The following is a 13,863-nucleotide window of genomic DNA, read 5'->3' as shown; positions in this document are numbered from 1 at the left end:
ATGCTTATTAAAATTAAGCTCAAATTAAAAACTCATAAATTAGTACCACTATAGCATCTAGATGAGAACATGGGACTTTAAAACTCTGAAAAGTACTCTTAGTGTGATAGGCTGGGTGTTACAGATGTTCAAAAAATATGTAATTTCACCTAAGAAGATTCATGACATTATAGTATATATAAAGCATGAAGGAAAGATTTCTAAGTAACAGGGTGGGGAGAAAGTTTGACAGAAAAGAGCAAAAAGGTAAACTGAAGGCAAAGCTTCTACTCTTAAATCTTTCCAGGGAAAAGAATAAACTGTTGAAGCCAGGTGATTAGTATACACAGGTGTTCATTATACTTTACTTTCTACCTTTGTGTAGAGAGAAACTTGAAAATTTCCATTACAGAAAGTTAAATATTAAACAATACCCCCCTCCCTCAAAAAAACAATCTTTAACATTTCTTAGATTCCTTAAGAAACAATTAGGCAAAAAAAAGTAATCAAACACACTTCTGTTTCTTTTCCTGGAGAAAGCTGACTCAAGCTGGCTGAGCCACTGGAGCTGTGTGACATTTTGACTGGACATTTGGCTTCATTCTGGACCAATTCCTGGTACTGATTGACTACCCTAGAATATTAGGAGTAAGTGAGTAAGGATTAGGTAACTGTTCTAAACATAAATTTATAGAAAATAAATAATAACAGTTAATAAAAGAATTTCCATCAAAATTAACACAAAAATTCAAACTAAATAATTTAGGTTCATGCCAATTCTTCTAATCTTTTCAATGACAAACGAATGCTCAAAACATTTTGCTAATAAACAATCTAAAGATAAACATAAAGTATCCTCCCTTTAATACAGAAATTACAGGGATTATTTAACCAAGAAGCAGCCGAAGAAATTACCCATTGACTTTCACTTACATTCTGATTAAAGTACTACTTAGAGATTGTCTTCCTTAGCTACCATAGATGTATGTATGCTTTCTTATTTAAAATACACTGTATTTTAAACCATTATTCTTGTGTTATATTCTCAATTCTATAAAAAACACTAGTAATATTTAAAGTATAACTAAAATCAAAGTTGTGACTCTTAGTGGAGTACTCTCCTATAAAAGTGAAGTTTTACATATTCATCCCGATTAAAGATAAAGACACAAGTATTTTTACCTCTCAGCATCAGTCTTTGATCCAATAATAAACCTGAAATGTTTAAAAGAGAGAAAAGTATTATGTTAAGAGTTATCTTAAGGAGTGCTGGGATTACTTTTGAAGGTTTCCATATTTTAGTGACTGCAGTTTTATAAAATAAGTCAAACTACAAAGATATTGTAAAAAAAACTTTTAAAAATACATTTAAACTTATGAAGCAGTGACCAAGTTTTGCATGCATTATAAAATATCCTGTGAATAATTTGGCTGATTTAATTTAAGGGAGATGTATTTTGGCATAAAACTTATGTATCAAAACAAAATCTGGGCTCAGAGTTACCAAGTACTATACATCCTTACAAGTGTCTGCCCTACAGCAAAACTCACTGAACTACTGTGTGCAAGGCCTTTGGCCTTCCTCTCACTTTAATCTTTGATTTTTGAAGTCATTAATAATGTCTACAGAGTAGATCTTAGAATATATTTTAGACAAGGAAGGTAGTTTATTGCCAATTCAATAAAATGGCTTTACCAAGTCTTTTTAAAGAATTTGACATTTATATGATTTCTTAACAGATTAAAATAGTGAATTTGTTTATTTTTTAATTACCAATTTGAATGATCATCTGTGGAGGAGCTGAAATATAAAATGTAAAAAAAGAAAAAACTTGGTTAATGCAGCTCAAACTTTAACTTCAAAGTTATTAACTCAAGTAATTTATGAATATGGAAGAATGACTGGAAGTAACAAAACATGCAGCATTTTTGCAGCAAGTCCCTGATGTAAAGGCAAAAAATTCAATTCTCTTGTTAGATCTTATCAGTTGGCTTTTGAACTGTTTGTTTTTTTTTTAATGAGAAAAAAACCCATATATTATCTTATGTTTGAGAAAGGTTCATAATTTAAAATAACCAACATATGTCTTAAGGGGAAGATTTTTAAAGACACAGGTAATCAAAACATCTCATCTATGTAGTATTCAACAATAGAAACTCCTAATGTAAAAAAATTACCTAATGATTCTTTGACTGAAACTATTTCTTCCCATTGACTTTTACTTAGATATTGGTGAGGCTGGTCTTTAAAAATCCATTTCTACTATTGTTTCACTTAGTATCGTGTTAAGGAAAGACTTTATAAAAAATTTAACACAGTCCTGGCTCCTGCTTTTTTTGTTGAGCTCCTCTTTGTAGTTTCTTCTTTTTGAAACACCATCAACTTGATTGAAGAACAAAACAAATAATCAAACAATAAAAACAAAACTAAATACTGTTACCTTGTAGTAACTTATAGTCTGTAAGTTTTAGAAGATCAAATATGTGTGTATGTGTATTTTCTTTTAGAGCCAGTAATTATATTATGCACTGAGTCTTTATTCTTAAATGCAGTGCTGTAATACCAAGCACCTTTAACAGTTTCATTTATAGTAAACTTGCTATCTCAGAAACACTTCAAGTTCCTGCTCACAGGTTGAAGTCAAAAGTGTCAACACATAAATATAACAAGAAGGATATATCCTTCAAAATAGGTATGAAAATAATTATACCTTAGGTTTTTAAAAAGATTATTTTAACTCCTGGACAACATGGTAACTTTAATTTACTTTTGTCTGCTGACAAATCTAATTAGAGTCCTTAAATAACAAATGAATCCCAAAAGGGAAATTTTTATTTACTAATGGTTCATCAGTAGCTGCTAGATAAATTCGGATGCCTAATTTTCTCAATTACATGTGTTTAACAGAACTCACTGGGATGGAGACATCTGGCTGTCATTTTCTTCATCTTCTTTACATGGCTGTATTTTACCATAGTATAGTGGATCACCAAGTGACTGCAAAATGGTGAGCTTTGTTTTCTGATACTGATTACCAGCTTCACATTCAAATACATAATCATCTTTTACATCCTATAAAAGAACATCCAGATAAATATCTTTTTCAGTAAATAATCAAAGTTAACAAACAACACACTAACTTGCTTCTGGCAACAGAAGACACATTACATTTTGACTACAGACCTGTTTAAAACCATCAAAGAGAATAAAGCCCAGGATTCTCTTTTATATAGCAGTATAAGAATGAGGGTCCAATGAGGTAGTTAACCAAGCCCAAGTGAAATGTGGCCCAATATTTCACAATTTGTGGCCAAACTGGATATACTGGACATATGAATATAAATACTAAATATTAAAGGGGTAAAACTTTTGAAGACAGATCTACTTCTATTTATCACATACAAGAAATATTACTGCACTTAGAGAAAACATATATAACATTTCAAATCATTTTTAGAATAACTTACTAATTAGAAACAGAAAACCAATCAGAACCACCAATATGCAACTGAAACAAGTAAAAATTCAGTTACATATTACGAATGCCCTAAACCATACTTTATGAAAAACAAAACTAAACAACTGTTTTTTAATTCACTAAACCCCCAGGATATCCTTTAAATTAAAAAAAAAAAATCCTAAAAGTAAAGTCACTTTATGTTTAATAAATTCAGAAACAGTCTCATCAGAAAGAAGACTGCAAGGATGGACTTACATGGGCTGGCCAGACTGTTGGTTGTGAGTCATCAGATTTGATGGATTTTTCCACTTTAGCATATTTCTCTACCTAAGCAATCAAATCAAGAGACAGTAGATGTAATGGAATCAATACTGTGACCAAAGAGAAAAGCCCAAGTAACTCAACAATACAATATAGCTTCAAGCACAAAAATTATCGAATTGCTAAAATCACCAACTATGCTTAATATAAAAGTCTCCTGATACAATCATCTGACCAATTGGCTTTAAAAACAAAATTAGGGGCGCCTGGGTGGCTCAGTGGGTTAAGCCGCTGCCTTTGGCTCAGGTCATGATCTCAGGGTCCTGGGATCAAGTCCCGCATCGGGCTCTCTGCTCAGCAGGGAGCCTGCTTCCTCCTCTCTCTCTCTGCCTGCCTCTCTGCCTACTTGTAATCTCTCTGTCAAATAAATAAAAAAAAAATCTTAAAAAAAAAATAAACAAAATAAAAACAAAATAAAAACAAAATTAGAATCCCTTTTGTCATTAAAAAAGTTAATAAACAGCTGTTTTTGTTGTTGTTGTTGTTTAAACAGCTGTTTTTTGTTTTTTGACAGTGCCTCTTCTTTTTGTCCCATAAGTTGATACTACATTTGTTCTTTGGGAAAGTTTGAATGTCACAGACATCATCAGGACCAAAATCTTCTCCTTTGGCTGGGTTTTTAAACCACTTATTTATTTGCTTATTTGAGAGAGAGAGAGGAAGAAGAGGGAGAAGCAGGCTCCCCACAGAGCTGGGATCCTGTTGTGGAGCTCAATCCCAAGATCCCAGGATCATGACTGGAGCTGAAGGCAGATGCTTCACCAACCGAGCCACCCTGACGCTCCCTATGGCTGGGTTTCAGTGGAACAAAAATTCTCTTGTGATAGGTGGGACAAAACTGGTACTGGGGTCCACAGCCTACATTTGAGAAGCAAAATACTAATACAAAGTTTCTCAGTCTGAGTTGATCAGAAGAAGAATCTAGAATGCCAAGTAAATGTAGAGAAAATTGGAAAAAGACTAGGTAAGTTATATTAAAGTTGACAAAATTTTTATGAACTTTTTCCATTTTCTAATCAGACATGGATTATATATTTTGTATTATCTCTTACCAGCCTGTGTGAATCAAGTATTCTCATCTTCCTGGTAACCATGACCTTAAGATAAATCACGCTCACCTGGGAACTGGGTAAAAATTCAGATTACCATGTCTTTTCCCTGGAGAGCTGACTAAATTAGAAGGTCTGAAGTGGGACGTGAAATCTACATTTACCTGGTATTCTAGATTCTTCTGATCTACTCAGACTGAGAAACTTTATATCAGCATTTTGCTACTCAAATGTAGGCTATGGACCCCAGAACCATGCAACCTGAGAACCTGGAAAAATTATAGCATCTCAGGTTCTAGCTCAGACTTGCTGAATTAGAACTTCTGCAAACCAAAGTAATTAGGATATACATTAAAGTTTGAGAAGCACTGCTTTAGATACCCAGTCACCATCCAAAGCTAAATCCCACCCTTTGATATTTACACTAACATCTCTTCTCAAGCTGCATTCCTCTGGAAACATGTAAGTTATCAAAAAATAATGTGGCTTATACTCCTTTTAAGTCATATATATAGTGTACTTCTGAAGGCTTTGGTTTTGTGCTTTTCAGAAACTTTTAATCTCAGGAAATAAGAATAGTACATGTGCTAGCCTAGTACATGTGCTAGCCCATGTGCTAGCTATCCAAGGATGCAGAAGAAAAGCAAACATCTGTTAAAATAACTAACCAATTATAAAAACTTGAGTGAAAAACAGAAAGGAACACAGGAGAAATAGGAAAGTAAAAGAATATGGGACAAGTCATCAAAGTATCTCTTTTATTTATTTATTTAAAAGATTTTTACTTATTTATTTGACAGACAGAGATCACTAGTAGGCAGAGAGGCAGGCAGGAGGTGGGGGGGGGATGCAGGCTCCCTGCTGAGCAGAGAGCCCGATGCGACGCAGGGGCTCAATCCCAGGACCCTGGGATCATGCCCTGAGCTGAAGGCAGAGGCTTTAACCCACTAAGCCACCCAGGCGTCCCCTCTTTTATGTTTCTGATTGTTTATATCTCATGAATATTATGGATGAGCAGAAAACAAAATCTGAAGTTCTTAATCCTGGCCACTGCTCCACTATTGTGAATTTTTACATTTAACTAATTTCAGAAAAGAATTACCAGGAAGTTATAATGATATATCATGAAAAAAAGAACACATTCTATACATATTATGTAATAATGTACCATCTTTTTCCCTTTCAAAATTCTTTTATTGTTCCTAAACACAGACCTTTTATAGCAATATAGAGAGGTATTAAAGTGTTGTAATTTTATACAAGTTAATGTGAAAGAATGTTTTAAAATATTTTAAAAATAAGCAATTGATTTAAAAAAAAACTGTTTTTAAAACAAGTGAGTCTTTGTTTTCCCTGAATATAAGCTGTTATTAGTTAAATTTAGGAACTTTGTACGAAAATAAAAATTCATGCAATTCATGAACTGACTTACATCCACTTCAGAAGGTATGGCCAAGTTACAGGGACTTCGCTTCCACATATCTACACACTGAAAATTAAAATCAGTATTAATATGCTGAAAATTCAAAATGAGCCAAGTTTTTGGCATAATAATAAGCTTCATTTAAAAAACACATACTTACATTTCCTGCTTTAGATATCTTGAGGTCATAATGTTGACCTGCTTTTCTTTCCTTCCTTTTTTGTAAGAAATCAAGTAATTTTAGCTGTGGAGGAGGTGGACAGTGAGAAAGATCCTGTTGCCGATTCAGAGAGGACCTGGAATACCTCTTGAAACATCTGAAATATTAAGAGAGTGAACTAAACAAAAGAAACTCAGAATAAATCTTGATTCAGTCAGTAAACATTATGTATGTCAATCACAAATATCTGTAGAACACCACCGCTTGCCAAGCAAAGTCCAATGGACTGAAAAAACAAAAATGAACAAGACAAACAAAATTCCTATTACTTGGAGCTGATAGTCAAGAAGGGAAAACAGGCATTCACAAGTAAACAGGTAAGATCATTTCAAAGAGCACTGATTAGTAGGAGAAAAAACAAAACAAAACAAAACAGGGTACTGTGGTGAGTCAGTGATAGGGCAGAATTAGGTAAAAGGAAGGAAGGACTGGACTCTGAAGAAATGCTGTGTGAGCTGAGCAATGAACGGCATGAAAGAAGTGGCTATGAGATCAGGGAGGGTGCCTGGGTGCTCCAGTGGTTGGGCATCTGCCTCTGGCTTGGGTCATGATCTCAGGGTCGTAGGATCAAGCCCCAAGTTGGGCTTCCTACTTGGTGAGGAATCTGCTTTTTCCTCCCCCTTTGCCCCCTACCCCTCATGCTCTCTCTCAAATAAATAAATAAAATCTTTAAAAAAAAAAAAAAAAAGAGAGAGAGAAAAGAAAAGAAAGATCAGGGAATGAATATTTGAAGCACAGAGAAGAATTTAAAATTAAGAATTAAAAACTTAAAATTTGTTTTTAGAAACAGAAAATAGGTGTGATTAGAGCACAAGGGTCCACATAATAGATGAGGTCAGAGAGTAAGAAAGGAGCTTTACAGATTAATGGTAATGTGTTCAGATTTAATGTAAAATAGGGGGAAGCCTTAGGGAAATTTAAGCAAGTAGTGGCATAGTCCCTTTGACATTTTTAAAAGATTTTTCCAGTTTGCTTATGTAGCAAATAGATCAAAAGGGAGCAAACACAGCAGCAGGAAGATCAAACAGGAATTTACAAAAGAAGTCAAGATGAAGATGATGATGACTTTAACAATGATTTAGCAGTGGGCATGGAGATGTGGAGAGATACAAAGAGATTTTATAGGGCTGCTGACAGATCTTATATGAACTTACTTCACTATTTCCGAAACTGTGCCTTTTCCTCAGCATATATTGTTTACATAGTAAATTGAGGAATTTAGAAAAATGGATAGGTTTTTGAACTCCTCCAAACTTGACAATTATCCAAAGTGGGCCATTAAAACAATTATGTCAAAAGTACTTAATGATGAACCAACTATAACTGTAGTCCAAGTTAATATGAAGCAAAAGAGAGAGCAAAAACATTTAAAGACGACTTCCCATGTTATAAAAGGCATCTGGTTATAAACTGACTTGTCAGACTGTGATATTTTATTAGATTTCAAAAATCAACTATAAATTGTTTCTTTAAAAGCAGTATTAACAAAACAAACAGGTTATTGGTTATTAGTAATTAATCAGGATTATTCTTTTTGTTTATTCTTGTCTCTTCTCAGACTCTTTTTAGTAAACAGACTCTAAACTTTAGGAAGTTTCTTCTTTCACAAAATGCAGAGAATGCACCACTTCAATATAAAGCACAGTATTAAAAATCCATAATACACAAATAAAGTAATATAAGGCCATTTAAATCCTTTTTTTTTCCAGATTATTTGTTTATTTATTTGACAAGAGATCACAAGTAGTCAAAGAGGCAGACAGAGAGAGAAGGGGGAAGCAGGCTCCCTGCGGAGCAGAGAGTCTGATGTGGGGCTTGATCCCAGGACCTTGGGATCATGACCTGAGCCGAAGACAGAGGCTTAACCCGCTGAGTCACCCAGGTGCCCCTAAAATCCTGTTTTTATTTTATTTTTTTTAAAGATTTTATTTATTTATTTGACAGACAGATCACAAGTAGGCAGAGAGGCAGGCAGAGAGAGAGAGAGGAGGAAGCAGGCTCCCTGCTGAGCAGAGAGCCCGATGCGGGGCTCCATCCCAGGACCCTGAGACCATGACCTGAGCCGAAAGCAGAGGCCTTAACCCACTGAGCCACCCAGGCGCCCCTAAAATCCTGTTTTTAAAAAGTCAGAGCACTTTTATACTTTGGAAGGGAAAGATACCACAAATAGCAAAATTTAAAACTACTTGCCTAGGAACATCTTTTGGTTTACCTATCTACAAAGGCAATTACCGTTTCATTGGGCGTGTGTTCATCTTTTGCTTGTTATAAAGGAGTCTGTTTGCAGTGCAGGTTACTGCTATAGAAGGATCAAGACACAGTGGTTCAGCTGTAGCTAGGATCAGTTGGCTCTCAAGCAGAAGTTTATCTTCCTGAAATGTATAAGAGCACATGTCCGTAACGATTTAAGTTTTTCAAATCACACGTATCTCTTAATCTAGAAATATTCCTTGGAACTGTTACATACTAACATAAAACACAGTATTTCAAGTTCCAACCTTTTTGTAAACGTCAAAAACTTGACAGCATAATGAAAGTATTAATGGAAATTCAGTTATCTAACAGTGTTCAAATGGTCAAGTTGTAAGAGTGCCTATTCATTAATCCATTCATTAATTCAACAAATATTTGCCAAGCACTGTTCTTAGGCCCTGTTCTAAGAGCTGAGGATTAAGTAGTGAACAAAACAGATAAAATCATCTGCTTCCACAAAGCTTACAAATAAATGTTGGATCATAGCACTTTCAATAACACAGAGATTAACAGTCCCATTCTATACTCAGCTTAACTTCATTACAAGACTAAAAATGATCACACAAATACTGTGTAAGCTCTATATACCCAATTCCAAAATATACACAGGTGTTTTACTGATATTACATAAGGAATACTGCATTCCTTTATTTTTTTTTTGAATTACTGAAATATTTTAATAGCAACAATTAAATTTTTTTAAAGTCAAATGAGTCAATACTATTGCTGAGTAAGATTTTTTGCAAACAAACACTGCTTCTTTCAATACTTCAACTTTTTATTATGGGCATTTTCAAACATAAAAGCAGAAGCGTAGTGACCCCATGTACCAATACTTAATTTCATTCAATAACTCCCTCTGTAACTTATGTTTTTGTTTTGCTAGAGTATTTTAAAATAATCTATTACAGCATGCATTGCTAACTGATAAGGAGTTCTAACATCCAGTCTGGCTTTAAATTTCCCATTATCTCAAGAGTGTAGTTTTAGTTGGTTTGTTTGAATTTGAACTCAAACAAGGCCTATGGTATCTGGTTTGTATCTGTTTCAAACTCCTTTTTTTAAATTCTGTTATGTGATCACCTTCTTCTCCCAATTTTTTTTTCCCTTTTCTCAAGCAATTAATTGGTTTGTTGGATTTGAGCAACTACTTCCTTGTGGACTTTAACTGGATATGACTAGTTGCTTCCTCACTGTGTCGTTTAATAATCTTGTTTATTCCCTGAATTTCTTGTAAACTGTTACATCTAGAAGCTTAATTTAATTCTGGTTCTGTTTTTTTAGATGAGAATTCTTTATTGGTACTATTGTGTACTGCGTACTTTCTCTTGCATCACATCAGGAGGAACACAATGTCCGAGTGTTCCATTTTTACATCAGTGGGGTTAGTCAGATCTCTGCATTATAAATATTCCTATGGACCTATGATCTAATGGTTTTTATATCTAAGAATTACAGTTGTCTAGATGAATTCATTAAGACTTCCAAAATTGTGGGGCGCCTGGGTGGCTCAGTGGGTTAAAGCCTCTGCCTTCGGCTCAGGTCATGATCCCAGGGTCCTGGGATCGAGCCCCGCATCAGGTCTCTGCTCAGCAGGGAGCCTGCTTCCTCCTCTCTCTCTGCCTGCCTCTCTGCCTACTTGTGACCTCTGTCTGTCAAATAAATAAATAAAATCTTTAAAAAAAAAAAAGACTTCCAAAATTGATGTTTCAAAAAAATCCATCATTTCTTTTGTACCTATTAGCTGGAATTATTCCTATATATGTGCTAAATAGTTGGAAGCGCACCTTTCAATTCTGTTAAGATTACCCATCAGGCAGGAATGCTATGGAGCCTACATCAACATTTAATGGTATAAAATTTAATGGTATAACATTAAATGGTATAAAATTTAAAGGAAATTAAGTTGAGATGCTATTAGTATCTGTAATACGTGAAATTACAACTAAAAATTTCTGCTATTTGGAATCATTACTTACAAAAGCACCATTTATATGCACCTCACCCAAAGAAATTCAAATTCTCACTAATATCAGAAATGTTAAATGGTTTTCTACACGCTAAATTGTCTTCTACAAATTCTAAACTGTCTAAATGCCTAAATGTCTTTCTATACTTCCTGATTCTTACAGGAACCTTCTTAAATAAATTACTGAAAACAACTGAAACAATTATTGAAACATCTGAATGTGTTATACTCTGAAAAAGTTAACTCTAAGTCCCATGATTTTATGAAAGAAAATTAAGAAAATAAACTGCTGGGGGCGCCTGGGTGGCTCAGTGGGTTAAAGCCTCTGCCTTCGGCTCAGGTCATGATCCCGGCGTCCTGGGATCGAGCCCCGCATCGGGCTCTCTGCTCAGCAGGGAGCCTGCTTTCTCCTCTCTCTCTGCTTACTTGTAATCTCTGTCTGTCAAATAAATAAATAAAATCTTTAAAAAAAAAAAAAAAAGAAAAGAAAATAAACTGCTGTATAAAGATACAGGTGGCAATTTTCAAAAAATGCAGGTATTTTTCAAAGATAGAAACTACACATCTGCTTATAAGAAATATCCTCTACCAACAATTACTTTGTACCAGGATAATTGTTTTTTTCTTCCTCTTTTCTACTGAGGTATTAACTGACATATTAATTTAAAGGTACACAAGTGATTTGATATTTGTACACACTGCAAAATGGCTATCACAGTAAGTCCAGTTACCCACAGCAACAAAAATTTTTTTTCTTGTCATGAGAACTTTTAAGATCTAATTTTTCTGAATATTCCCCTACTTACTATTTGGCTATCTATCATACAGTTCACACAGAAAAAGCAGAATAAAATGTTACGATCTCTCCCTTTATTCATCAACATTCAGAATAAGAAACTGACACACCCTAATAACCTCTTAGGGCGACCAATGAGGTTTTTTTTTTTTTTTTGGTTTTAAATATTCTTTCAACAGCTTTTAACCTTGCAGGCAAAAAGATTATAGCCCAAACTGAAACCCAACATTTGACAGTTACTGATGTTGGCATCTTATTCATAACTACATCTTGCAGATAATTTTCATTATCAGTATTTTCTTTAGTTTAGTTACTGTTCCTCTCTACAGTAGCAGAGAAGTCCAACCACCCTCTTGTGAGTGGGCACCAAATACATATTGAGCCAGCACCAGAGAGTTAACTGGCTAGTCTCAAGGTTCAAGTCTACAACTGGGGTGAATGGCAATAGGACAGGCTAGATGTGCTTTAGAATCCTAGATTATAGAAAACCAGTTATCTATTTGTATCGATGGTATAAAAACAAATAATTTTTCTTCTATTTGAGAGGAAATTAAAAAACGAAGTTTCACACATTGGACAGATCAGGTCAGCCTGACCCTGTTTCACCATGGTCCTAAAGCAAATGGGATGGAACTGCTTAGTTCTTTGAGTGATTACTGCATGGATAAAGAGACCCCTGATTTCTAAAGCTCATAAAGGAATTGCAAAATTTATATTTTAATAAAACTACAAATAAAATATCTTTTGCTTAACTTAATGTTAAGTATTGTTCCTTTATTTTGTCTCTTTCGGATTTAAAAACAAACTAACCTGGGTCCATTTATGATTATCGCTTGTTATTGAATGTACATCACAGACCAAAGTCTACAAAAAATAAAAACAACAAAAAAAAAACCATTAATATAAAGACATGCTAACATATGAAGATATTTCATGAATAAAACTCTAAATAAAACCCAACATTCTTTTATTTTTTAAGATTTTATTTTTAAGTAATCTCTACTTCCAACCTGAACTTTTAATTTTGAGATCAAGAGATACCCACTCCACCAACTGAACCAGTCAGGAGCCCCTAAAATATTTAAACATTCCTTACCTGCATCGTTGGCCGTAAGAGAATATGCCTACTTTGGTAACCAGGAGATTTCATATTACTGGACTGCCTGTAGTCACGAATTTCTGCTATGACACATCCACAATGAAAAATATTAACCTGTTTTGAGTGAAAATATTTAAGTAAATGTCATTTTTAAAAACTCTACATAAGTGTGCTTACATTCAATGTTTCAGGTTCTTTACAGGCTTATGCAATACTTCCGGTCACTCACAGTATCTTAAGTGGCCTTCCTTACTGGTGGATTTACCACTATATAAACTTTTCTAAGCAATTATTTTATGTTCATCATTATGACTCAAGAAGTTTAAAATCATTTACTGAATTCTAATTATAGATTGAGTTTTGACATTTATATACTTCAGTGTTACAAATCACTGGAGATGCTGTCTTGATGCTCACTGGCTCACAGCTATACTTTGCTAACTTCATCATTATAAAGTCCATCTATGTTCTAAATTGTCAATCATCTCTGCCAGAGTTTCAGTTTCTGGAAATAACTACTATGTGCTCTGCGAAGACTTCCAGAAATATGACTGTCTTTATTAATAAAAGGAAGAAAGCTAACTATGAATTCAAATAATAATTTTTGGCTAAACATACTGTTTTCTAGTCCAAAAGTAAGAACCTTTATCACTCAAGTCTTGCTAATCACAACCTGACATAGGCACTTTTACCCTTTCAGAATTTTTACTGGGGACTTTCTTTGCTATGAGTTCTTACTATGCTCATTCTTTTCAGCAAGTATTTATTGAGCCATGACAATGTGAACTATATGCCAGGCACTATCCAAGAAGCTTCACAGATAGAGCAGTGGTGGGACAATTATTTACTCTTAGTGTGGGAAGACAGGCAAAAAACATGTACAGCAATAAACAAGACAATCTTAGGTAGTGAGGAATGCTAGAAAGGAGATAAAATAGGGAGAAGCGAATTTAGATTGTGTGTTCAGATAAAAACCTCTCTGAGGAAGTGACTTTTCAGGTGAGGCCTGACTCACAAAAGGGCCAGACATATGCACAGATCATTCCACACACAAGAAAGAACAGATGAAAGGTCTTAAGATAGGAATAAGGTTGGTGTGTTTTAGTATGTAAAACACAATGAATGGCTGCAGTGTAGTGAGGGGGGATGAGAATCAGGAGATGAAGCCAAGGAGGCAGGGGTTTTGGACAGTGAGAGGACACTGAAAATTTTAAGCTGGGAACTTCCCCCCCGCCTTTTTTTTTTTTTTTTTTTTTTTTTTTTTTGGTTTTGTAAGCTTAATTTAGCTGTCTG

General features: G+C 34.4%; 1 protein-coding gene across 18 annotated transcripts in view; it reads right to left on the bottom strand.

Annotated features, from left to right (window-relative positions):
• Positions 1-13,863, bottom strand: part of SUPT20H (SPT20 homolog, SAGA complex component) — a 42,194-nt gene that overhangs the window by 15,088 nt on the left and 13,243 nt on the right. For 17 of the 18 annotated variants that reach the window (XM_059143691.1, XM_059143698.1, XM_059143693.1 and 14 more), the window contains 10 exons: positions 12,568-12,684; positions 12,282-12,335; positions 8,686-8,825; positions 6,394-6,550; positions 6,243-6,299; positions 3,696-3,767; positions 2,895-3,052; positions 1,754-1,780; positions 1,162-1,194; positions 496-613 (listed from right to left, as the gene is read on the bottom strand). In XM_059143691.1, coding sequence (XP_058999674.1) covers positions 496-613; positions 1,162-1,194; positions 1,754-1,780; positions 2,895-3,052; positions 3,696-3,767; positions 6,243-6,299; positions 6,394-6,550; positions 8,686-8,825; positions 12,282-12,335; positions 12,568-12,684 — 933 coding nt within the window. The remainder of the gene's footprint in view (positions 1-495; positions 614-1,161; positions 1,195-1,753; positions 1,781-2,894; positions 3,053-3,695; positions 3,768-6,242; positions 6,300-6,393; positions 6,551-8,685; positions 8,826-12,281; positions 12,336-12,567; positions 12,685-13,863) is intronic. The other variant, XM_059143695.1, reaches the window with a different exon arrangement.

Source organism: Mustela lutreola, chromosome 13 (assembly GCF_030435805.1).
Source record: "Mustela lutreola isolate mMusLut2 chromosome 13, mMusLut2.pri, whole genome shotgun sequence".
NCBI lineage: Eukaryota > Metazoa > Chordata > Mammalia > Carnivora > Mustelidae > Mustela > Mustela lutreola.
This window is presented reverse-complemented; position numbering and strand designations above follow the sequence as displayed.